The 27352-nt window shown below is 38.8% G+C and overlaps 1 protein-coding gene across 1 annotated transcript; it reads left to right on the top strand.

Annotated features, from left to right (window-relative positions):
• Positions 1 to 1000: 1000 nt before the first annotated feature.
• On the top strand, positions 1001 to 27330 carry LOC139730815 (tropomodulin-1-like). Its single transcript, XM_071641683.1, has 10 exons — positions 1001 to 1159; positions 10920 to 11057; positions 17349 to 17508; positions 18532 to 18660; positions 19452 to 19544; positions 21733 to 21866; positions 23832 to 23939; positions 25130 to 25273; positions 26160 to 26307; positions 27085 to 27330. The coding sequence occupies exons 2-10, from the start codon at positions 10953 to 10955 to the stop codon at positions 27111 to 27113; spliced, it is 1050 nt and encodes a 349-aa protein (XP_071497784.1). The 5' UTR covers positions 1001 to 1159; positions 10920 to 10952; the 3' UTR covers positions 27114 to 27330.
• Positions 27331 to 27352: the final 22 nt, after the last annotated feature.

A 27352-nucleotide genomic window follows, 5' to 3' on the forward strand; every position in this document is an offset into this window, starting at 1 on the left:
ATCTCACCAAAAATGTTAGAAATCTGAAGTTTGGTCTCAACCAAACTATACGATCCCTTTAAACTACAAAATCATATATGATTGAACTTGAGACCAAGGAGGTATATAACTCCAAGGAAGTACTATTTAACTACAAAATAACGGTCCTACACTCGACTTACAAGGCATAATATTAGTGTCATCACTATTCATATTTTAGTCTATCTACTTATCCCCTCTATTTTTTAATCACTGTTCCCAGAGGTAAAGAGGACCTTTAAAGTACAAGCAGTAGACCTATATTATAGGCCTACTACCATACAAAGCAATGTTCTGCGACAGATAAAAAAATTAGATGGAAGTTTCCATCATTGTATTGAAAACAAAAAATGAAATTCCTACTTCATTTTGTCATTTTTTTCTGCACTAATATGACTACTTTTTGTTTCTTCCTATCCTAATACAATGAAACACGCAAGTATTGTCACGAGTCAATTAGAATTTAGATTCCATTTTCTGGGCGAAAGAGGGAATCAATTAATTACGACACTTTAAAAAAAAAAACAATCGTAATTCCAATCATATTTCCCGCAACTTAATTGTTCTATGGTGGTTGGTAAAATCTAATCAGAAAATGGGACGACGTGTTGGCAGCTACAGGTGCTCATTCCAATGTGACTTTCAAAATTAATGATGAAAATACAAATTTAATTTTTTTATGTATCTGGAAGTTTTCTACTCAATTTGGCATGAAAACATGTCAAACTAAATCTACTGGCAAAAGTTAAATTCCCGGCTGCATACAGGTGCTAGCTAAATATTTCCAACTGTGAAACGATTATTTCCGAGGCAGTGAGTAAAATTCGGGCTGAACAAGCAAGACTAATATATTGCGCATGCGCTCTTTCTGCGAATGTGTCATATTGCCGTACATGCATGGGTACTGAGTGTGGGCGATCGAGGTGTGCGATCGAAAATTAGGGATGCGACGTTGAACATGCATGCTGAGGAAGAGTTGACTCCATTGCATGCAGTGTGTGTTGTGTATGATAATGTGGGTCAAAGGATAGGCCGCAACATCAATAGGCGTTTTCCCGGAGCGAGAGAGAATTTGGAAGTCGAGACTTCGCCCTGTCGCCCCGTCTCGTGGTATAGAGTAATTCCTACGGAGAAAGCTAAGGTAAGTTTATGTGGTTTGTCTTGGGTAATTATTGATAATTTCTGGCATCTTTTCAGTGTGCTATTATCGATAGTGTTTCTCTGTTGGTGACTGAAGAAGCTCACCCAGGCATTCAAAGTATGCAGGTACGCAGTTTGTGTGCGGTATTGTGCTTGTTCAGCATGCAGCTGGTGTTGTCTGGTGCTAGTGAAATTCGGGTAGATGTCGCCTGGATATGGCTAAACAGACATGCCGACCTGTACCTGCCAGAAAACAAGCGACTGCGTTCCGACCTGTATCTGCCAGAAAACAAGCGACTGCGTTGTCTTGATGCAGCTGATCTTGACCCTGTAACGTTGACATTTGCAACAATTTCCCGGCATGATCAGTCGACTGGTCACAATGATTATCACTATTCACTATCGTTAAGCCTATGGGCAGCTCTAGAAACTAATGTGGGTTAGAAACAATGTTTACGTAATAACAGATCTGATAACGAGTGATATCTAGCTAGAACGTGTAGATCCTGACGTAAATTATCTAGGATAAGCTAAAATTTAAGCTCTTCTCTTTAAGGTTCGATTAGTCAAAACACCTCACTCGTACTGGTCGGTATTACTATCACATACCCTGAGACTAAGATGAGTATCATCTTGGTGTATGAACGGTAAACCCCCATGCGCCATGGCCATCAACCATGCTAACTCGACTTAGAGATAGAGGTCAGGGGAATTTAGCTGTGCTCTTTGTGAAGATTCTTTTCTAACATTATAGATGGCTGGATGTTGATACTTCTGTGCATTTTGGTGTCTGTAACATTAGATCTAACTAAAATTGAAGACCAGTGAAGCCTTCTAAAGTATAGACAGAAAAATCTGTCTGTCCAGGAGAGTTTTTTATCATATTTTTTTAATAACTTTTACGGCTCTCCTTCATAGACATGTCATACACGTTGCTGTATTAAAAGGGGACTGCAGTAACTATCCCTATATGGAGAATTGGGTGAGGTACCTTACCCTTCTCAATTGCCTCTAAATTTGCAGTCCTAGATTGGCAAATTTGAAGATATATAAAACCAACAGCACATAAATAGATGCGCTCACCAGCTGTTTGAAATATCCGAGATTTGGGTGAAAATTTCATGGGAAAACATACAACTACCAGCCCGTCGATACGATCGTAACAGCTCCCTCGCATACGGATTTCAAAATATTTTGAAAGCTCCCTGTAGAGAGGTCTCCAGCATGCTTCGCAGAAATTTTTAATGATTAACTTTGATGACAGTTGATAATTGCAAATAAAGGGCTCAATTTCAATAAACTTGGAAAAGCAGAGATGCCTGTGGCATTTCTGTTAATTGAAGATAGAAAATTTCCACTATTTTTTTTCTTTTATCCTGGCAGTGTTCGCCGTGCCATACACATGTAGTTACCGTAGTCAGCAGCTTTCATGATTATGTTGCAGTGTTGTGCTATTTCGCTGTCAGCTTTGAATGACCAGGTAGCAGTGTGAGATGGATTATTTCCCAAGTCTGTGTACCTTGTATGCATACTGCCAAGTTGCTCAAGCTTAGGTTTAGCTTACCTGGTAGTCATGTTCTATTGTGGGAAGGATACATGTCAGACCTGCATTTACTGTAAAGCTAGGTACAGCTTGTTATCATGTACAATCTGTGAAGTACCATGGGTACTCTTTGTTTAACATGGTCAGCAATAATCACATTATTAAGTACCTGGTACTATGACATAATATGAACATGTTCTATTCATACATGGTATATGGCACCAGGGCTCGACATACACTTTGTAAGCGGTTGCCTGAGGCCAGTAAAAATTATTGTTGAGCCACCAAATTCATCTTTTGGTTGCCTGATCAGGCAACTAGATTAAAAATAGACTATTACTTTTTTGTTGTTGTTTTGAACCACTACATATCTTTCTTGGGCCACCAGACAAAAGAGTTAGTGTTGAGGCCTGGGCACAGTCTCAATCATACCAGTAGGCCATTTCGTGTTTTAAAATGGGTTGCACTGAACACATACATGTACATGTACAATGTATTTAAATTTTCTACAAACATACACTTGTAGCTTGTCCACTTATTACAGCCTTTTCTGCTCTGATCAAGACATCAGACTGCCCAACCATTCTGAATTTGGAGGAAAGAATCTGAATTTTGACCATTCCCAGGTCTCCTTTCAATGGGAATTTCCTATTTTCTCTGAAAATTTTATTACACACTCCAGTGGAACTGCTATTTCTGTCCTATTTTTGAGCCAAATCATCTCTTATTTTTCAGTCAGAAAGGTTGGGAGGTCTGAGACATGGATATCAATCCTCAGACTGAAACCTCATGAAAGTGAAGCAAAGCATTATCAAAACCTGCTTTCATTCAACTTTCTGAGTGTGGAAGGGGTATCAGTAATTACTTAGTGACCCGCAGTACAATGATGGTAAAGAGGTAAAGTGTACTTTGTATGTATGCGTTGGCTATGATTACTGATTTACAGATTTGATGAAGTAATGTCAATGCATGAAAATGTTACAATGTTATATGAATTGCACATAACAATCCATAAATTGATAAATATTACGCTACAACAAATGTACATATGGGTACAATGTACAAGTGTATTTTTATGTTCTGTCGTATCCTGATATAAATACAGATAATTCCAGCAAAGGGATCTAGCCTCTGAATGTCACACTCTCCCCATATCCAGTGGGAAGATTCATGTGCATTGTGTCCATTGACTATTGAGAACAAATGTACAGAATGTAATATCTTTGTTGCATCAACCTGCATACAGAATGTACAATTGTACAGTAGGCTGCAATAGGCTGATGTCATTTGATTGGTAAGTTTGCTGATTTGCCGCAACAATTTTAGTAGAAAAATTTGAGAGAAGGTAGTGGCTGACAAGAGAATGCCAATCCAAGTCTAAGTCTATAGAGACCCTGTAGAGAGTGCAGATCTCTTGCACTTTCACCCGCTTTGCCTTGTTGCTCACATATTCTCAGAATGAGAGGTGTGCTGCGGAACACCGGGCCTTTGCTCAAAGGCTAAGTTATAGCCAGACAGGGAGTATTCAAATTGGCGACAAGCCTGGACAAACCAAGGCCAGAATAGGCTCAGACCAGTGAATAGAACATGATGTTAAACAAAACATAATCTGCATGGTCTACACAGTTTTGGCAACTGCCACTGAGCTGAAGTGTTGCATTATACGTGTCCTATTAGACGATTTGTACAAAACTTCCCTTCAAGCACTTCAAATTGTTGTGTTATCGCTCAGCTGAGTATATATATACTGTAGGTCTACATTGTATGAAGAGCATAAAGATGTACAAATGATGTGATGGAAGTCTAAATCATAGTGTTGTTTGATTTTGATAAATCATGAACATTTTTGGAATATACGTCTATTGGCGGATAGATGTAATCTTTATATTGTTGAAAAACCATATTTCAACTGTGGTGTATCTTAATGATGGCCACGATGTCCAGTCAACCTTACATTTAAAGTCGAATAATCGCCTAAGTTAAAGGTCTTTTCAAGTCCTCTTAGCTTTGCATTCTGTTAATTTTAATTCCTCATAGGTCAAATTTTCTCAAAGTCGAAGCTATTTCTTCAGTCCAAATAGGTTTGACTTGGGCAAGGTTGACTGTATTTCCAAAGCCTGTATAACATTTTATAGTAGATGGTCTGACCTATAATGTACAAATGTAACTTGTAAGTTTGTACATGTATACATTTTGAGATACATTTTCACTTTGTGAAAGGGGCTGTCAGTTGTGTTTACACTCATAAATGGATTAGATTGCTATGTGAGCAATACAATACTCGGGTTGGGGTTGGGGTTTTGTATGATGTCTGTACTTCTTCATCAGTAAGTATTGTTATCAACTAATCTGTCAAACAACACTTGAGTACACAGTAGATCACACCTGGTATTCCAAGTCTTCAACACAAAAGGTATCACAAAGGACCAGATGCTTGTCATTCCTGCCTAATTTAAACACATACAATAGATACAATCAGATTTCCAAGTAGATGTATGTATAATACCTCCTCAATGCCTCTATGTATCACCAACATCCTGTTGAAAGCCTGATTACAGATTATGCACTGTCTTAATTTCATGAGAAAAGAGAATACCTTTTATCTCAGAGGTTAACAAAGCAAGCAATTTTCTTCTTGCTTTTACATGTACGTACCGGTAGTGTTAGATTTTTTGTACTGTGTCTACAGGTTTTATTCAGGGACATGTTGTCTCTGTCTACTCGAGATCAGTAAAGACATCTCCTGTTCAGTAAGACAGGGTCGTAAGTCCATGTGTTGCTATATGGTGCACAGATTCAAAAGAATATATTTTTCTTGATAATTCCATGTTGAAGTAAAAGACCTATGTACATTTGTATGGCAGTAATGCTGTTAACTTTAATACAAATTGTAGATCAAACTGACAAGGAACAAATAATTGATCTTAATGTGAACATGCTGCTTCAGAATCTGATTATTTGCTGAAATTTCATGTGAGTCTACTTTTCTTTAAAATATCTTGCCCGCAGGTATGTGTCATTGAATATTTTAAATTTGTGAAATCATCAATACGAGATTGTGAGGGTTTTTATTTTCTAAGTAGGTAAACTTGAGTGGTTATCATGTTTGCAAACAGGTTTTTAACCATGTTAAATGTTCCTACAGTAAGTGTTCCCATGCACAGAAATGAGTCACCTCAATGACCAATAACTACAAATGACACGCCATATAACAGCTGTGTCGTAAACACCGTGGCCTGTCCATCAAACAGCCATCTTAAGGTTTTTTTATGCAAGAGTATGTACGTGTACCAAGTTCAAGACAAATATATGGTCAGGCAAGGCTTCACCTCCTCAGTCGTGTTTCATGAGTCAAACTCTTCCAACAGCAAACATGCACCAAGAATTAAGCCAAAAACACCTCTGGACCACTAGGTACAATGTTGAGCAATCATGCTTTGAGGAATATGTACAATGTATGGGAGAAGTCATTTTGCACCCAGACTGGTAATGATTACCCATTTGGCATAAGATGTTTGTAGAAACCTGTGAACACTTTCTCTGTATTGTCATGTTATGCCTTCTTTAAGGTTCTTGAGGTCAAATGACCTTCAGGCACAGAGAGCCAACACTCCCAGAAAGTCTATTCAGTCTGGCCTTCATGCACCTTTCGACCATAACAATATTACGGGATCTCTCTTCTACAGGCTGTACATACACCCAGCTTTGTCGTGTGAGAGCCTAATGAATGACCTAGGCATCCAGCCATACTTCTCTCCCTGGTTCTCTGTGCAACCTTACACAGGCTTGAATAGTTTTTTTTTTTCTTTCTTTTGTTTCTGTAATATTAAATGCCTACCCCCCCCCCCCCCTGCATTGGTACGGTATCTTTAACTATTCAGTATTGTGATATACCAACAAACTGTACTTCTAAGGTACATTAATGTACCTGATTTTGTTTTTCTTGTTTTGAAATCATTGTTATCACATAGTACTGTAAAAGTGGATATTTTCGCGCGACTAATTTTTTGTGCTCGGCCGGATAAGAAGAGTTTCGCGTGTTTTTAATTCCGCGGTATCAAGACATTAACTACAGGAACATATGGCAAGCAGAAATATTCGCGTGCTTTTATTTTCGCGCTAGTTTCTGATTGCGCGAAATGCGCGAAAATTTCAACACCGCGAAAATTTCCACTTTTACAGTATGCTGTGAATTGAGGGAACTACCAAGATATTCTTGTTAAATGTCGTAATGACTGTAGTAAAGTACATGTAGGTTAGTATCTACTAGAGCTTGTATCAATGTATACTCCCACGAGTCCCAGTGTCAGTGTGGTGAGCAGATCACCCTGTTGCTCAATTTTTAGGTAACTGCTGCTACATGTACGCGTAGGCTACAATTACAATGTACGTCAAGCCACAAGTACCACAAGATGGCTGAATCATGAACTTGTCAGGATGTACTACTGTAGTAACAGCAAAGACAAAGAATGATTATAGTGTCTGCCATTATCATGACTGTTTTGAGAATAAATCATTTTTCATGGTAGCAGATGCCAGTCATCACTGTTTCTCGTTGCCATGTGCAAGTCCACGTACAGTTGGACATAAATACAACAGACCTTTTTGTACTCTGCTGGACTTTTGCTTTTGCACAGCATGACGCAGGTTTGTGATGTGAGACTTATGAGCAAGTCTGAGATGCACCATGGCCTATTTCTACCGTAATGATTTTCAAAGGTCAATTACTGTACCAGCATCCAGTCCTGTGGTCATTTCATGTACAAGTGTAGGCCTACATGTAAACCTTCTGTACTACAAGCCTGACCCCTTTATGCATCTTACGGCACATTCACTTTGACCACACATCTCACACCAGTTCCACAGCTGATGCAAGAATAGTGTGAGACATGCTATCACTATGAATTCTTGTATATACTGACTTGTTAGAGCTAAAATGTAGTTCTCAGAAGCACTCAAACTTCCACCAACAGGAATTTGCTTGCAGTACATCAAAAGGGTCTACCAAGAAACATACCTGGCCGATATGATTTGCGAGGATAATGGCTTGTTTCAGGCTATTCTGATATCATAAATGTGTGAATTAATTTTGATCGTATTCATATTGTATACTGTATATGCCTTTTTTTTCCCCCAAAAAGAGCCCTCCTTGTTCAGCATTGTGGGTAGGTAGATACATGTAGTTCTGACATAATAAATGACTGATTGTTCCCTAACAATCATATTTTCCAACAAGCTGCACGCTATTTAGTCTACTGCAGAAGATCAGTGGAACATACTGCTGTGACTGGATTGATCGATTTCGATAATTGATTATAATTTACGTAGCAACCACGACAGTATACACATGCATGCTCTGAGACTGCATTACTTCCGGTGAACCATTTTGGTGAATATTTCGCATTTTCATCAATACCCGACTGAAATTGTGTTATACATGTATGACTTTCTTTTATGCATCATCGCATATGCTTAAGTGTACATTTCAAAGCAAAGACTGACAGTTCTGCAGGCAAATGAGAACTACATTGTATGGTTTCACCTTAACTTGAGCCAGCCTTGCATTACAATGTACTTTGGCCTTGTCTGAAACTGATCCAGCTCAGGGGATAGGCCCTACACGTACCGTACTTTGTTTTGCACTCAGTGCGAAACTAATAGAAGAGGGTGTCATGGTATGACATGATTTGTATGAATTCATCACATCATAATTTGTTTCATTTTATTATCATTCATTATGCAAGAAATTGATGTTCTTTAATGGTTAAACAAGAAGTGCGACTTTAAAGACTTGAGTTTGAGCATCATGACCTCATTTGGAGATTCTGTGACGCACTAATGAAAGTAAAAGACAGTGGGTTGAAATTAAATGTTACCAGCGTGAATAGTAGTAATGTGATGTCAAAATACGAGGAAAGTGTATCCCTGATAATATGCCTCGTACTATCTGGAATGTGGATGTCATTAAAGGACATCACAGAACAAGTTTACAGCTTGGTCAAGACAGGGCCATTTCAGAGAATACCTGGTTTCTATGGACAGGAAGTATTGACATCAAGCAAAGGCTTGACCAATGCAATGGTTAAGAAAGTTTTGACAGGCAGAAAATGCCAGCTGATAAAGGAGTTTGGGGCAGGACTTCTGTAATACTTTCCGAGAAGCCACCTCATCAGACTTATTTGGCATAGAGGCCTATGGTGTAATAAACATATAAATATGAGAAGAGTAGGCCCAAAATTCAGATGCTGCATACTGTTCTATCGCTGAACACTCAGGATCAGGCTAGGTCAATTCATATTGGGAAGTTCAGAGTAGCAGAGTGTTGGAATCATTGTGATTCGGGAATTCGGTGCATTTCAGCTTGGACAGCCTGATCATCCAGAAGAGAATTGCTCACCAGGAGAATTTGAGTTAAATCACCAACAACTGTTGTGGGTACATGTCCATTTAATTCAAAGTTGTTTGTACCTTGTAAGTTTCTACATGTAGTTATGTAATTCCCGATATGGCATCGTATGTGTAAACATTAGTATAATGTGGGGTTCCAAGAAGGACCACAGTTTGGAGTTCCAAGGAGGACCACAGTTTGGGGATCCGACAAGGACCAAAGTTGGAGAGCCCTTGATTATACAGGGAAATGACCCGCTATTCAAGGCAGGACATCGTCACCAGCTTAGAGCAACAAGCAAGCAACCTCGCTCAAGAACTGAAAACTTGTCGAGTTTGTACATAATACATTATTATTAATCGTGTAAACAATCACAACTTTGAAACCAGTATAATGAATTCACTGTCATGGTAAGAATATGGTTGTGAGTGGCTACTTATTTTGAGGCACACAAGTTGCACAAGTTGAAAGAGTTGATTGAACAAATGGTCTGTTAACCAGTTCCTCGCAGGAACCTGGTGCATGTTCCCAAAATGTAGATGAGAGTGCCTGCATTTGTGGCCTAAATTCATATTTATTTGTGTTTTGCTTCCCAGAAAAATGGCTTTGAGAAAAAGATAAGAGTTTCTTCCATCAATATCAGTTTTGCCTTTTTGTTGTGCTCTTTTTCTCCCAAAGCCGCCTGTGTGCTTGACCAGCACCTTTACTGTGTGTTTTGTTGTTGTTGTTTTTTGTGTTTTTTTTTAGAACAACTGCAAATGTGCATACATGTATTCATTGTTGATTTGAGACTATGGTGAATGCATTTTAAACTGAAACTGGACGGAGATTGGTCAATACAGAGTGCCATCCGGCATCAGTCTCATATTAAAGTTAATTACCACTTTGAATATAGTGAGAGGTGTCATATAGAGCAGACATACTGTAGTTAATGACCTACATGTGTAAGTAAGCATCAGTAAGAATTACTCAAGGGTAATATGAGAGTAATTTGTCAGAATACCTCTTTTTAATCAAGTACTAACTGATAGCTTTGGAAAGTACTTGTTCTTCCGTTGAAGCACTTCTAGAGGTTGGGTCAGTTTCACAAAGTATCTTGGTACATTCTTTATACAATTTTTTTGTTAACTCTGAGGGTATAGATTTGTCAACGCAGTATGTACGTAGTTACAATGTATTCGTCGGAACTGCATACACATACATTGTATACATTAACTAGTATGTATTCACAGTAGATGTATCTCTTGCTATCTGCAAGTGTGTGTGTCAGTCATATTTGTGTGTTTTTTATTTCTTTGTAGAATGCATACAATGTACTATGCCTTGTGAAATTATCCATTGGGAATGGTCAGCAAATATTTTGCAGTGAGAAATTTTCGGTGATTTCTCAAAATTCAATTTCACTTTTACAGACAGTACACTACATTATACCCATGGTTTTTTAATTGATGGAAACTTTGTTAGAAGTTTATTATGTTTTTTACACCAGATTCAGTGACAATTTGGGAATCATAGTCCTATGCATAATAAATTGTGTGGGATGCACAAGAGTAACTCTTTGATAGAAGGGGCATTCTCGATTCGTCACCCTGGATTCAAACAATAATTGCTCTCACTCTGTCAGGCCATGTTTTATGTATCAAAGAGGCCTGAAGAAAAGGGCTGCATTAAGGCTTGACCTTTCAAGAGAGATAATTCTTCGTCGTGGTGCATCTGCATCCGACTCGTGACAAACACCAGATGCATGTGGCCATATCAAATGCATGCTATTTGAGATGACGCTTCCTACTCTATGCACCCCATGTTTATAGTCTTTTATCTTTCCATTAGATCCTCTGATACACCCCCACATCTGGACTCAAGATGGCGACAGATTACAACAAGTACGCGGACATCGACGAGGATGAGATTTTGAAGACCCTGACAGAGGAACAGCTGGAGGAGCTGGCCTACGAGCTTGACCCTGATGTAAGATCCTCCTTTTTACTGTTTCATGTGTGCACAAGTAGGAAAAACACAAAGATCACTTTTGTTGTTGAAATTATGTATATTTGCCAATGTAGGTGTCAGGATTTAGAGGGTTTGATGTGGAGTACATGTTGAATTTAACTCTTTATATGCCATGTTCGCATGCCTGACTCGGTCGACGGCATGCCAAGTTCGCATATCCTGCTCAAACACACAAACCTGCCCAAACCGATCGATATATCACCAAATGCCACTGTACAATGAAAGCCTTTCTGGCGATTCCATTTCTGTCTCATGTATATACATTGTAGCTCACATTTTTTGAAGTGATTGAACATCAAACAATGTTTGCTACTGGATTTGCAAGTAAATTCTACATTTCTGTTTCTATTTTGTTTGCAAAAGTCATGCCTCTACAATAATGTAGCTATAACTAGTCACTTAGAAGAAGAACAATCATAGATTTGTCATACAATTAACATCACAGCGAAGCTTGACAATTTCTCTACAACTTTGCTCATTACATGTCTAGGTTGAAAAGATAATCTGTGAAAGTTACGTAGATTTAAAAAACAGAATATTTTGCCATAGTAGGACTACATTGATGTCTCGAAGCAATGTGGCACACAGGGGGTTTACATGATGGCACATAAAGAGTTAAAGGGGACTTATTTGGACCAGTTTAAAGTTAGTCTGAAAAGAAAGATAAATTTTTTACAAGCCAGGAGTTATCTCTGGCTGTGTAACATCCGAACAATGATCAGCTACATTGCAAAAACATTACGATTTGAGACTGGGGCATACATGTAACTGCGTATGGGAAAAAAAAAACCAACAACAAACAAACCAACATGAAAATTTCAAGATTTTGTATTGGAACTATATGGCAAGTTGTCTTTTCTGAACAAATACCTAGACATTTAGACATTAAAAATGGAAATACCTACTTCACTAAACCCTATAAAGAGCAATTCCAGCTTTTCAGACAGTACAGCCAGACTATTTTTTTTAGTGATATAGCGCAGCATTGAATAAGTCAAGCAAAAAAAAAAAAAGAATAAAAAGAAAATCAATCCTTGTTGAATCATTATCTTTTTATACACAACCTTATCCAGGCAAATTTTATTACTTTTTAGGGAATACTTGTACTTGGCACATCGTGTCTGCTATGAATATTATGTAAAATGGGCCGTTACGACAGTATCCCTGCTACAGTGGAAGCCCTTTGAAGCTAGATCATTGGGATTTCCAGGCTTGGGGAATCCCCTACTAAAGAAACAAGGTAAATCGGGACAGCTGTACATGTACATGTAGTTTCCCCACAGTCAAAGCTATGTGTGTGCACCATACCAATTTCACCATATTAGATATGTTCCAATTTTCAAGTAGGTTTACAGGGATTTCGAAAAGTTTTGTGAGGGTTACATACACAAACTTTGTTATATTATAGACATTTTACTTTGAAATAATCTGGTAGAGAAATCACTGAACATGTGCATACAGGTACAAATGTTGCATATTTATGTATAGTTTACTGGTTGGATTTTGCTTGAAGATAAATGAACCTGCAAGACATACATATGAAACATAAACTAAACAAGCATTCCCTGCGGTCTCGGGTATACACATGGATCTAAATTCAGCAAAGTAGTGCAACAATTCAGTATTTTTCTTGTATTTTATATTTTAGTGTTACAGTATATCCCAAGTGCAATTAAAAGATAACCTTACAAAGGTGAGCATCACATATCATGGTGAAAAAAATAGTCCTCATAAGCATTTGAATGAATAGGTTGATCTTACATTGTACATAAAATTTATTTTCTTTACCCAAGTGGACAATTTGGTAGAATTTCCTGTTTTTGTACATTCGATGCCTTCCTCTTTTAAGCTTCTTTTCTATTTTTTGTGCATCAGTCATTTCCTGTTGATTACAAGTATGTTAACCCATGCACAAAGAATTTTGCTACTCTGCGGTTTGTAGTTCAGTCATTACATCTTAAGATAACATTACCAGACTCTGACCTTAATGGATACCATGCATGGATGGTTACACTTACATGTACCGGTATAGGGCCTACACTATACACTCAGCGTGCACCAATATAAACATGGCATGTCTATGGGGAGTTTACTTTTTCTTCCAGAATTAGCACACAGCTGCTGGAAACAAACAGATGTTCCATCTGTCAGAAGACTTTTGCTGTTATCTGCACCCTGCAAAGTGCATAATGTTTTTGTTACCAGGTCATGTAATTGATTTGCGGGGGGTTCAGACTTTTGAAAACACTCATGTGCACATGGTATCTGACACATGCCACCATGTATGATGTATGGAGTGTTCGGACACTGGAAGTAAGTTTCCTCATTGACGGCAAATGAAATCTTACGATATCGACGTCACAAACGTCATTGCCTGTTAGTCAAACACACACCTCTTGCTACATTTTTTTTTGCAAGTATTCATGCACCATGTCCATGGTATACATTATTATTATTATTATTATTTATTCGACCAGGTTAAGAATGTACATATCATTAACATTACAAATATGAAACAAAAACCAGAATGAACATTACAAAGGATACACTGTACTGTACACGTTACACAAAATGAAAATGAAATGTAGGTGACTATTCACATTTAAAGTCATGGTACGCTTCACCCACCCTAAATGTGCTGTATAGAGGTCTACTAGTATTCAGACTCGTAGGACACGCACCCAGAAGCGAGTATGACTGGGATTAGAAAACACCTCTGGACCATGAGTGGCTGACTGTGATTTGAACAGTGTGACCCAAGTCTTGTGTGCAGACTGAACAAAAACTCAGTGATTAGCGTAAAATGTGTTTTTAACACAGTTGGAAGCTAGATTTATGCCAATCTAAAAAGACTCATACTGCTAGTATCTGCAGTGATGGTCAGTCTGAACAGGAATTACTGTGTTTCCTCTTTGATAGACATTTTGATCTTTCAGAAAAATCAGGAATTCATGAAGGATTTATTTGTTGGAGGCACCATCATATGTAAAAAGTGTACTTTCAATCTGTGGTGAGATCTTAATGCTGAACAGTGTACATGATGTCACAGTGTTACCCCTGCAAGATACATTGTGACATTTGATGATTGTGTAGCACTAACATGATGAAAATCTGCAATTGGGACTGTCATTGATTACAGTGTAGCTTGTGTACCATGGTACATGTACAAATGTGTGTGAAGGCTTGTGTACAAATATGTGTACATTGTACACAAGGTATATTATGTGTACATGTGTGTTTGTTATTTGTAGCACTGGGCATTGATTCCTAAACAGTAACACACTGTATTCCTTGTAAGTTGTTCTACAAACCAGTTGTACACCCACATTTGTTGCCTCACAATTTCTTCATAAAGCACCTCTTTCATGTAGAATAGCACTGACAACGAGGTAACCATGTACCAGAATGTTCCAGAAAAAAGGTTTGCCCTTCTGGAGTGTAGCCACAGGATGATAGTCATTGAAACATTTTAAAAGAGAGCATCCATGTGCTGCCTGCAAAATCATTCTAAGTGGTTTTAGCTCATACATAGGAAACATACAATGTAGCGTGTTGTCCTGATACCCAAGTTTGTAACATAATTATGTCTACAGACATGTGGTGAAAATTGTTCTGGTTTGCAGAAAGAACACATTGTGCAGTCACTATGGAATTTCTGCTGCATTATCTTGCACATTTTGTGTACACACTGTGTGTAGGAATGTTGTACATTGCAGTACCCTTTGGTACCGAGCAAGGGCTGCTGAACAAACAAAGCGTTGTTTGCGTTGTATGATTTTCAGCCTTGCATACAAATTTGAGTGAATAGAGTTTCTCCTCTGATGGCATCTGCATGGGGAGTTACAACAGTAGCTGTGCCTGATTTATCATTTATTCACTGGCAGCAATGCAAAAATACCAAAAGAAGCAGAAATAATGATGAGAGATATAAAGAGAATGAGATGAAGGCACAATTTGCAGGCTTAGGCCCCCCCCCCTTTTTTTTTTTGTTATCTCTCCTACTGAATAATTCCCCAAACTGAATGACAGAGTAGCAGGAAAACATTGTTTGTGAATGGTACACAAAGTTTCCAAGGCGAACAATCATACCATTTCCAGTTGCACCATTAAGTCGGTTCTCAAAATACAGGAAGTCCTTTCTTTGTGAACATGACAATGATCACAGGATCTTCATTACAATGCACTCATGTAGAAAGAAAGCTGGACATTGCGCGGAATCTGTGTGTCTGCTTGCAGTACTAGTAATTGAACTGTGTCTCACTGTACTTGTACACTCTGTACAGTGCCTCATTCTGTAGCACGTTGAAGGGAGTGAAGGTCAATTTTTTTGTGTGAATGTTTGACCATAGGCAATAGGATCTCTACTCTGGAGAACAGAAACTGATAACTTCATCAGTATACACAAAGCTTTTGTTCTCCTTGATTGTTTGTATGAACATTGTATCTTCTGTATATTTAGTGGGCACAATAGGGTGACTATCTTACTCACAAATTAATGCCATGGTGATTAGGTGGCTACACTTTGGCTTCAAATCATAATTCAGATGGTCAATTATTCACAGAGCAATTTGGCATGGGTATTCTCAATGTACTGTGCCCACTAAAAGCCCTCAAACATGTAGGCCCTACATTGCATTACCTGAAAATTAAGAATTTATCAAACAAAACATATAAAATATTGATGTTATACATTTGCAAGGGACTATGTGCTGGTATTTCGAGTGAAAAATCATGTCCCTCGACTCATGCAGTTTTAAATCATAGTTGTAGTTTTGAAATGTGAGCTGCCTAATGGGTAATTCAGCATACACCTCAGAAGTCATCAATTCTGACATTCTTATGATCTACATGCAAATAGGAAAATAGAAAAGAAAAATGGTAGTTGTGTACATACTGAAACACGTATACTATAGGGCCTTTGAGTTTGCCGTTACCAAGACGAGCAATAGTGCCTGGGTGCTTGGTGGCATCATGACACTGGCAATGTTCACGAAATGTATCCTAAAATTTACATTCACTGTCTAATCCATCATTACCTCCGCCAAGGGAGAGGTTATGTTTTCGTTACCATTGGTTTGTTTGTTAGTTCGTTAGTTCGTTTGTCCGTGTGCAAAATACCTCAAAAAGTAGCGAACGCATTGGGATGAAACTTGCAGGAAAGGTTCAGAATGACACAAGTAAGAAACGATTTACTTTTGGTAGTGATCCGAGAATTTTGGGGGAATTTATGAAGGATTTTTGATATTTTGGCAGGTAGGGTCAATGAACTTGGGAGTTCAGGCTGCGCGTATTTGAGGTTTGTATGCGCGCACTAAGGTGCGTGCTCTAGTTTCTGCTAGGCCGAGGCGCGCTGTGCAGCTGAGGGTTTATGACGTAACAAAGGCATCGGGCAATTTTTCAGCATGTATAGACCTATGGGTAGAAATCACTGATCTCTATGGAAGAGCCCAAAGAGCTTTTCCCCATTGGTAGAGAGGAGAAAAAATCTCTTTGGGAAGAGCAAGATCATTGGTGGAAAGTAACTGCTTGGCGGAGGTCTGCGCTCTCAGAGTGCTTTTCTAGTTGATTCTGTGGATGTGAGACTATTCCACACACAATAAGAAAATAAGTTATAAGACAAAGTTATATGATCTTGGCCATGAAAGGAGTAGCTGGGATATCACAAGTTTGCTATACCAACCTCAGGAAGTGGATGACCTCACAATATGCCTGCAAGATTGGCTCCTGTGTTGCAAAGCATGCAAGCTGGCCAGAAAATCAATTGTCTGCCATTAATCTTGAATTGTGAGCTATAATTTAATTCAAAAGACAATATAACTTGATGTTATGGAACATGTGATATATTGATGAGACATGGTATCCTGAATATGTACTTGTGCAGGCATGAGAATTACATGTACATGTACTGTGGTTTGTCATGGGATACTTCACCAATCAACTCTTAGCAGATGTTGTATGATACATGATACGGAGTAAACATTGAAAATGACGAATATGTTTTAATGATTTGTGTCCACTCAGACTTTTGATAGTTCACCATATACACATTTGTATCATACCATAGCACTTCTTCTTTCTAATGCATTTATACTGCTTTAGAAATGCCATTCATGATTATTTTTCTCCCTTCCCTATTGTTCTCTCTTGCTAAAGATGATGAAGAAATCCTTGCTAGATCTGTGTTTGATGTAACAAGATTTGTAGTGTTACGTGTTAGTTTTTCTTGCTTTTGTGTATTTGTGTGCATAGAATTCCATGCTGCCTCCATCAGAGCGGCATCGTCCACAAACCAAGAAAGCACCAACCGGAAAGTTTGACCGCCAGAAACTGTTGGATTTTCTGGAGAAAAAAGCAAGAGAAGAGAAGGATTGGGAGGAGAATGTGCCCTTTGTGCGTGGGCAGAAGAGAGGTATGTAGAATAGTAGACCAAAACCCATGCCCTGGGTTATGTACATCGCGTATTAAGCATCCCCCCCACTCCCTCGCACATGTGTATCTGGTACCAAAGCTAGCAATACATGATATCTGGCAACGTCAAGGATGGTATAATCTTTACCAACAAATGTTATTCTGTACCCTTGCCAGCAAAATGATACCCCCTTAAAAAAAAGAAAAGAAAGGACAAATATTGAGCAGTCACATACACTCACATGACATGTGTTCTCATCCGGAACACTTTTAGTATGGTACCAGCATATTTTACAAGACAAAAATATGTTATGTTAGAAACTGGGTCAAATTTGTATTGAAGAGCTGAGCATTTGTGTAGAAGTGAACCCCCCCCCCCCCCCCCGCCAAAAAAGAAAAAAGAAAAAGAAAAAAAAGATATATCCCTGAGGTGTTATTGAAATGATGCACTGGCCATCACAATATCAAGAAAGTCCAGATATTCATAACATCTACTAACTCAGGCAAGGATGTGTGTTTTTTTTTGCGTGTGTTTTTTATGAAAAATGTCAGTAGATAGGACAACCGACTGAACTTTGATCTTGCTCACTTCGCATATGAATGGTTTTATAGAAAAATGTTATATATTTCCCCGGGATTATTGTGCAGTTGACTATATAGTATGTATATCAGAACCATGTATAATGTCACATGTGTGAAACATCTTTGTCTTTCTTAAGGATTCAGAAAACATGTCCAGTTCTGCTTTTCATTACGATGGGCATCAGTGATGTAAAATTTTGCAGTCTTTTTGAATCTAGATTTAGGTAAATACAGTCCAGCATATCCTAGCATGGCAAAAGACAGCAGCTGATTGCCTGTGCTATGAAAATAGATGTCTCTATTCCAAATAGCAAACAGAGTATGAATGAAATCAGCTAAGATGCAAGCACTTTTGAAAAAATATGTGGATGGCAGCATGTACTTGTGACGTATGTGCATGTGGATCTTTCCTAACGTCAACATGAATGATTCTGTGGAACAGGCAAGGTGTATGAGAACAAGAAGGAAGACAAGGGGAAGGATAACATCAAGGAGAATGGAAACCGAGAGCCAGAGGAGTGGGAGAAGGAGCTGGACCATGCCACAGAGGAGGATCTCGTAGAATTAGCAGGTCAGTGGTGTGACAGGGTGTGCATTCATTCATCCATCCATCCATCCATCCATTCATCCATCCATCCATCCATCCATCCATCCATCCATCCATCCATTCATTCATCTGTCCATCCATCCACTCATTCATTCATTCATTCATTCACTCATTCATTCATTCACTCATTCATTCATTCACTCATTCATTCATTCATTCACTCATTCATTCACTCATTCACTCATTCATTCACTCATTCATTCATTCACTCATTCATTCATTCACTCATTCATTCATTCGTTCATTCATATCCATCCATTTTTTTTTCATTCATTTGGTCATATAATAGAGAGGAGGATCTCACAGAATTAGATGGTCATTGGTGTGACAATGTGCCCACACGTCCATTTATTTGTTAGTTGATTAATCTTCATCTTTTCATCTTCAATAGTGACCACACTATGACAGCTGCCAATGACTACAGATTCCTTTTCTGTATGTTATACTCAGTATATCTATTAAATGAGTTTGTGTTTGATGTCTGTAGCTGGATAACCTCATTATCTCAAAGGAAATGAAAGTTTTAAAATTGCACACTTAGCAGTATTTGATACTGTTTGACATCCTGTTAAAATGGAAGAAATTTGAGAAGTGTTTAACATGGCATCACAAAAGTGTTTGAAGTAGAATGGGTTTCTGCTTGTGCAATGCCTTTGGTAATGAGGGTAGATCGAGATCAGAAAACGTGTCTTCTTCAGAAGAAGTAGTGTGGCATTTAATGCTTCACAATGCTTTGTGTCTCACCATCACACCAGGTATCCTTGGACTACACGGCATGCTGGATCAGGAGCAGTACGATGCTTCACAACGCAGCGTAGGACTGGGCACAGAGAGGATGAAGTTTCATGGTAAGCTGGAGACTAGTAGAGCTAGGATCCTTCAACCATTCCCAAGCAAAGTTTGAATGTCTCTGGCCCTCTCAGACAGGGTCATATTTAAATGGGCTGTTTCTTATCGTGTAGAATTTATGGAAGTTTCAAATTCTTAGGGCTGTAATGATCCCTCTTGCAACCTTAACTTTGTTCTGTCATTTTGTCCATGATTCAAGCATGGGACAATGTGTATCAAGGGTGATAAATATGGCACCAAGCACACTATAGGCCAGGTATTGTAGGAAGGTCTCACTTTTAAACTGAAAATGAAAATTTATCAAATTCTCTTTATTTTCATATCACTGTTCCATTGTGACATCACATTGTTGTAGCTGTCCATCTACCAATGACGGCACTTGGATTCAGCCAAAATTGCTAGTAGTGAAATTCATAACTTAGAAATGGTCACTGATACAGTGTGAAACTTCACTGATGTGTTCTACTAATTTTTGTGCATTTGGTAAAGTCACATACATATTTGGGTCAAATTTCCCTTTAAATATTGTGTAATTTTCCTGTGAATGATGCACGGAAGCTGTATGATAGTGTAATAAGAACATCCAGGTGGATTTCCCATCTTGCATTGACGAAGCAGCTGGATGTGCTCCCGTAATCACCCTCAGGATTTTAGGAGACGTTGTAATTAAGCCCGATCCAGTTAAAAAAACAGAGAAGTGAAGTTGATTGCACCACCATCTGCATGCACTGTGATAGGCCCCTTCCAGTGAAGCGACATGCTTCTATTGTAGCCTTATGAGGGAGGTGACTCCAGAGTATACTGTTAAAGTGGCAATTTTTGTGCATTTTCGCAACCAAAAACTAGCGCGGAGACAGAAGCGTGCAAATATTTCTGCTTGTTACATATACCCCTATGCAATGTCCTAATTCTGCGGAATTAGAAACATTCGAAATTCATATCACTCGGCCAAGTGCAAAAATTTACTCATGCTGAAATATCCACTTTTACAGTAGCTTCAAAACAGATTAGGAACACTCGACAGGAATCAAACTAAGAACTAGATAGCAAGATGATGGCCTGTCAAAAGTTGAGCAAAAAGAAACAAAACAAAAAAAACCTAAACAAATATGTTTCATTCCTAGAAATTGATTGATGACTTGTCCATGTAGGGAAGGAACAGTTAAGCTTCAAATCTGTGGCATTTTGCGAATGAGGTTAGGCCGGTTGCAGGGGGTAAGAGGGTGACTGGAGAATGACCAAAACTCGACAGCTGTTGATTGACCATGTGAGGCCATTTTATTACTAGCTTGCAAAGCATATTTTATGTGAAACAGACCATTTGTGTTTGCGAGGGCAATTCTAATTGGTCCAATGCACACAGTCATTGCAGTGCTTAAAACTGGTTCAGTGAACTAGATTTTAGTGTGAGTCAACTCTGTGCAAAGCGACACAGATTCTACATTTGACCTCACCACAATTTTTTTTTTCACTCATTTTGTTCCTAGTGAAGAATTATATTCATTTCTGGTTACTTTCCCTTTGTTTGTGTTTATTTCATTTTATTTTTGTCAAGTTTCTTCTTAAAATATACAGTTTTTAACCAAAGATTTTGCCAGCCTCAGATGATGGCAACACTTATTCACCAAGTGTACATGATTATCATTCAGAGATTTTTTTTTTCTCCTTGCTGTGGCTGAACTGATAGATGTCAAAAAGTCAATATTTCTGGGATGAATATCTCACTAAGTCTATGATCATTAAAGTAGTCCTGAAATCCTCCTGAGCTTAATGTTTCCTGACAAACTTGCCATGTGGGAGTTGATCAAATGATTGAAGCATAGTTGTTTTTTCTTTCTGACTGGTCTGTTGAAATTGATATTACATTTGTAATTGACTTTATTTCATGCAATCGAAGAGTTTCGTCACAAAATAGGTCAAGAGCCGTTTGTAAACATTCTAAAGCATGTCCATCATCAGGTAGAGCAAAATGAAAATTTTTAGTTATACCTCACATTTTACATAACAAGGATACTTATGAAGTTATAATTCAGTATATTCCATATTTTGTAATTATTTTCTTTGTTTTTTAACAGCTTTAATTCTAATTAAGAATTATGGAGTTAATTCGTTTTGCGATCAAACTCTGCTATTGTTTTCATCATACATCTTAGATATCATTACATGATATGCCTCCTTACTCTGTAGCTGTCACCAAGGCAACTATACCAAAGGGCGACTTCCAGTTGGAGCCACCCAACACGACTGATGTAGAGGGCTCACTCAAGAAACTAAAGGCCAACGACAAAGAGCTGAAGAATCTCAACTTGAATAACATCAAGGTAGTCAGTTTATATGAGAAGGTGTTGTATGAGGTTGATGCGCAGGAATCATTCAGGTCCATTGCACAAACTGGTCTTCAGCACTGACACAGTACTCCATTGAGTCTACTTCTTGTGCCCATTGTAGAACACTTATACCATGCTTCACCTTGGTGAACATGGGTGCATCTGGACATAATTTACAAAGATTTGCAGACTGTGAAAGGGGTAGAAGTCAGAAATTCTCAAGAAAATGAGCTCTTCAGTGCTTCTCTCCATAGTCATAAGGCGTTTTCACATCAGCCCGATGTTTCGAAATAGCGTGCTATTTTCTGACTTGGGAAATTAACCTGATCACGAAATAGCGCGCTATTTGATAATGTGAACGCAAATTAGTGCGCTAATTGTATCGCTCTGGTCGAGAAAATTTCTCAAGTCCCAACTCGGGAAATTTTTGAAGTAGCGGGATAATTGGCGAACTAGCGCGCTATTTGATAATGTGAAAATGTCTCAAGAAATTAGCGCGATGCATCCCATCATGCCTAGCGTGTGTGACCCGATTGATCGAGGCAAACTGCACACAAAGCATGAGAAATTTTTGAAAGTGCACACATTACTGATGCTGTTTGCACATGCTCAGCTGTCGAATTAGCTCGAAAAAATTTCGGGCTAATTCTCTTCGGGCTGATGTGAATAAGAAATGAAATAGCGCGCTAATTGGCAATCGCGAAAAATATCTCGAGCTTGGATTTTTATTGGGCTGATGTGAAAACGCCTATAGACCGATTCTATGACGTGCTATGTGTATTTTTGGCATGGGCAGCGCCATTAACGCGGTGTCTTAGCCGACCCCCCCTCCCCTCTCCCCCACCCCCTTCCGCACGCGGAATGAAAAAGCAATGCAGGCATACTTTGGGAAAACATTCTGTTTTTTTTATCTCCATGTAACTTTATTATAATTTTTTGTTTTTGTTTTGCTGGACATGCAATGAGCAGAGTTGTAGAGAAAATTCCAAGTGCTGCTTTTATGTAAATTTTATTACAAATCTATCATTATTTTTCGTTCAAATGAGCCACCAGGAACTACAATGTATATTATTGTCCAGGCATGACTTATGCACTTAAAACAGTGACAGAAACTTCAAATTTACCTGAAAATCCAATAGGAAACACCCCTTGATATTTAGTTGCCACTCAATGCCAGATACATGTCAGAGGAATGGTAAAGCCTTCATGTTATTGTGGCATTTAGTGATTTATTGATCGGTTTGTGCAGATATGTGCATTTGAGCAAAATATGCGAACTTGGCACACCATTGACTAAGACCTCGTTTACAGTGCCGGGCTCGGCTCGGGCTTTTAATTCAAACCTTTCAATATTTTGTCGTAGTGGCGCTCTGCTTGTAAACAAACGACTATTATTGGGAGCGCGCCAGTCGCAATTTGGTACCGCATTTGACCCAGTTTGCGTTTACAGTGAGAAAAGGCCGGGCTCGGCCGCAGAGAGCTTGGCCAAATGCGCAGCTGATTTTGGTACCACATTTGGCCTTTTGCGCGTTTACAGTGAAATGAAGGCCGGGCTCAGCCGCGGCCAAGCCCGGCCTTTTCATTACTGTAGACGGGGTCTGAGTCTGGCGTGTGAACGTGGCACATAAAGAGTTAAAGTAGCATTTATGGAGGGGAGTTTGTGCTAGGAATGACCTCTTGCTTGACCTTCTCAAAATGAGCATAACTGGCTGTTTCATTGATTCAATGGCTCTTACTTCAATTCTTTTTCAATAACTCTCTCTCTCTCTCTCTGTGTCTGTCTACATTAATGGACTATTGATTGATTTGTAAGTAATGGATTTTTCATTATGATTTTATCATTATTAGTAGTAGTAGTCAAAGAAGTGCCCCATTATTCTTAAATGTTGCTATATTTGTGATCATCACTGTAACTGCTATTTCCACTGTCTCTATCTTGTTTGCGTGGTAATGTTACAGGAGATCAAAATGGACATAATTAAAGACATCTTTGCTGCTGTCGGTGACAACACAGTACTGGAGTCACTGAGTATGGCGAGTACAGGTCTTGCAGACAAAGCAGCACTGGTGAGTGACTACATTTGAGCTTCATGCAGCCACATGTCTCCCATTCAAACCTCTCTAAAAGGCCACCTGTTCGTAGCAGCCACCTGCAGAGTGTGCCCATGATAGTTCCCAGTGCAGGAGAATACTGTAAAAGCTGTTCGTTTCATGGGGATTACATTTTCCGTAAATTTCGCAAATCGCAGTTTGGCCACAAATTTAACAACACGCGAAAATGTCGCCACCTGATCTTGATCGTATTAAATTTGCGGAGTGAACGGGCAGGCATTATTGTACTTTTGATAGCCTCCTTGTCAACTCGTGAAAATAACATTGCGTGAAAATGTGTGTACCCTCCTCATTGCTGAAAATGTCTGTACATGAAAATAACAGCTTTTACGGTAGTGTGTGTGTGTACGGTGACAAGTCTGTGCTTCCCTCGAGTGGCTTTTCAAAGCTGATTGGATTGAAAAAGCATATCATTAGTTGAATGCCAGATGGGTGTATATTAAACTCAATTGCCCAGCAATTTTTAGTGATGTGGACTATCTATTCCTTCCCCTTGGGGAAAGCCCCTCTTTGCCATAGAAATTGCAAGCAAAAATGAGCATAGAATTGTCACATGAGACAAAGTCAAGCCACCAGCGAGTGTCAAGCCCCACCGAGAGGTCCTCTGGAGACCCATCTGTATTTCTTAGTTAAGCCATTAAATTCAAAACTGAATTCTGCAACCAGTGTTTGGTACTAAAAATGACTACCAATTGCCAGGGCTTGCTTTGCAGAAGCTTATCCATATTCATTTCCCACTGACAGCTTGTTGACCAATGTAGTAATGCTATTGGTCAAATTGACAGTCAATATGATATCATTATTGTGGTGTAATAGCAACAGAGCAATGCACTACTCCAAACTAAAATTATCATGGTTGCTGTCTTGCATACAGAGATTTGTGAACATGAACTGTGTATACTCCATCATAGGTCACAGGAACATCACAGAATTTTTGTGATGTTTTTCAACCGATCCTTTCACGCTGTTTTGTCAGCTACAGACAAATTGCATGTTTACGTTACAGTTCCGTTTTGATGCAATTGTGTGAACAGAGTAAGGCCCTCATATTTTTCCAGGTGGATTAGTGTTCAGTATTTCATGTAGATGACCCAGCCCTGTAGCAGTTAAGTGATAATTTCATTTACATTTTATATTGCACACAGCTCGCAGCTGAGGTACTAAAGAAGAACAAGACACTGAAAACACTAAACCTGGAGTCAAATTTCATCACAAGTGAAGGCATGAGTGCATTGTGTAAGGCAATGACAAATAACACAACACTGACGGAACTGAGATTAGCGAACCAGGTAAGTGCATTTACGTTTTTGCATCTCTCTTTGTTTCTGTCTGTATGTCAATAGTTGCCATATTTGAAGTGTAACTTGTTGAAAAAACCTAAAACTTAAAAGATGCAATGGAATATGTCAGTATGGCTAGAATGCTTGAACGTGTCATTCAAGTAGATTTTGGACAGAAATATCAACAAAATTGTACAAATTAAAGACTACGTCAGTCTTCACACTGTCAGTACTTTGCATTGATATCATGAAAGTTGCCCACAAGAATAAGAAGAGTTCAATTGCTGATGTATTACTACTGTAAAACCACAAACACTTGTGGTTTGAAACTTTTTCAAATTGGAGCTGACAGCCTTTTTCGCAGCATGAAACTTTCACGAATTGCCACTGGCATTCAATGCATTGTGTCAACAAAAACCTTATTGCTTGCACTTTATTCGTGAATCATGGCTTCTCAGATAATTTGCAATGGCTTCGTGCACGCAGAAATTTCTGGTTTTACAGCGTACGAAAATACTAAAAGAAACAAGACCCAACTGCTCTCTCATGTGTAGTGTGCTGTCCTGCCTGTTCTTTCTTATCGTCGCTGGGGTGACAAAATCCTTTATCTCAAATTTTGGCGGAAAGGACTTTTGGATTAATGGTCAGATAATCAGTTAAGTGATGTCCTGTCCAAATCCTAGCTGTCTTTCCCCCAAAACAAAAGCCACCACAGCATGTCAAAAAGGAAAGGCTATCCCATTTGTATCGTGCTTTGGCTGCAATGTTTTTGTTGTTGTTTTTTGTTTGTTTTTTTGCTCTCCTGAACATTTGATATTTTGTAGATGTGAGGTTTTTTTCACCCCAGCGACTGATGTCATAATCAAGTTTTGACTTTTTTAATTTGTCCAATCAGAGAGGACTAATGGGGAGCAAAGTAGAGCAGGAGTTTGCCAACATGTTGGAGAAGAAAAACAAGACGCTGCTGAAGCTAGGCCTTGCCTTTGAGCACGCGGGACCACGATCCATGGCGCAAGAAGCGCTCATGAGGAACAACGAAAATGGTGAGTGAAGAACCAAAACTCATCTTATTCTCCAAGAAGAGCCAAATAGACTTACTGTTATCAAAGCTTGCACAGTTTGCCTGGAACTAAAAAGTCTGACATGACCTGTGGTATATTTAAGAGTACATCATGTCTTTGCAGAAAGATGAAATATAGAAAAAAAAAACAAAAAACAAGTTTACCAACTGGCAGCAGCATAAAAGTTGAGCAGTATCCTTTGTAGTATGTCTTTGACAGACCTTTTTCTCTGCAGACAAAATGAATAAATTTTTTTCTCATCAGGTAAATTCACTATAAAATGCTGTTACCTTTAAAAACAAACGTGACTGTAAAATCTTGATTTCTCATCTTGAAAGAGCATGTTGATGAGGGGGAAAAAATGAAAATCAGGTTTATGTGGTAAGAATCATGTAAGAAAAAACATGGAAAGATAAATTCAAGGGGAGACATGAATGTTAGGTTGCAGGGTTTAGAAGAAGTGGTGGAACTATGAAAGAAGTAGAAAAGAAATTTGGAACAGGACAATCTTTAAAGAGAAAAAAGAAAAATATGTCTTCCGAGTGAACTCACTGTGTCTTGTTCAAAAGTCTACACAGATGATTGTTTTGTCTTGTATGCCAATTTTTCTGTGTCTCACTTCCTACTGTGGAGTGTGACATGTTTATCCTTGCTGTCCATTGCAATATCAACAATATGTCACATTGAGAAAGAGTCTAAAGTCCATATTCAATGATCTTTCTCCGTCTCTGGCTCTCTCTGCTTTTTTCCCCCTTTCAGTGCGCAAGCAGCGATCAGAAGATAAGTGAGGACTTCTTCAGCTGTGTGTGTGTGGCTCATCAACTCAAAAGTTGGACTTCCTGTACTTATCTCCTTATTGCTCTCTCTTTCTCTCTTGAGTCTACATCTCTCTGTCTCTCTTTTCTCACCATTGACTGTGGAAGTGTCTCAACTCTCTAGGTTTTGCAGCTTCTTTCCGCCAGTCCTTCATACCTCTGCAGCGTCGTCGATTCCGGTAGGAGGGGGGAGGGGGAGGGGGGGCGTTCGT

The sequence above is a fragment of the Diadema antillarum genome, unplaced genomic scaffold, assembly GCF_040938485.1.
Source record: "Diadema antillarum isolate AM-2024a unplaced genomic scaffold, OU_Dant_1.0 seq00000338_RagTag, whole genome shotgun sequence".
NCBI classification, from domain to species: domain Eukaryota; kingdom Metazoa; phylum Echinodermata; class Echinoidea; order Diadematoida; family Diadematidae; genus Diadema; species Diadema antillarum.

What these genes read in the sequence shown, in the direction of transcription:
- LOC139730815 (XM_071641683.1), top strand. Translation starts at nt 10,953, where the DNA reads ATGGCGACAGATTACAACAAGTACGCGGACATCGACGAGGATGAGATT. An exon ending in TGTGCGTGGGCAGAAGAGAG is followed by an intron (nt 17,509 to 18,531) that starts GTATGTAGAATA and finishes TCTGTGGAACAG; the next exon opens with GCAAGGTGTATGAGAACAAG. An exon ending in GGATCTCGTAGAATTAGCAG is followed by an intron (nt 18,661 to 19,451) that starts GTCAGTGGTGTG and finishes CCATCACACCAG; the next exon opens with GTATCCTTGGACTACACGGC.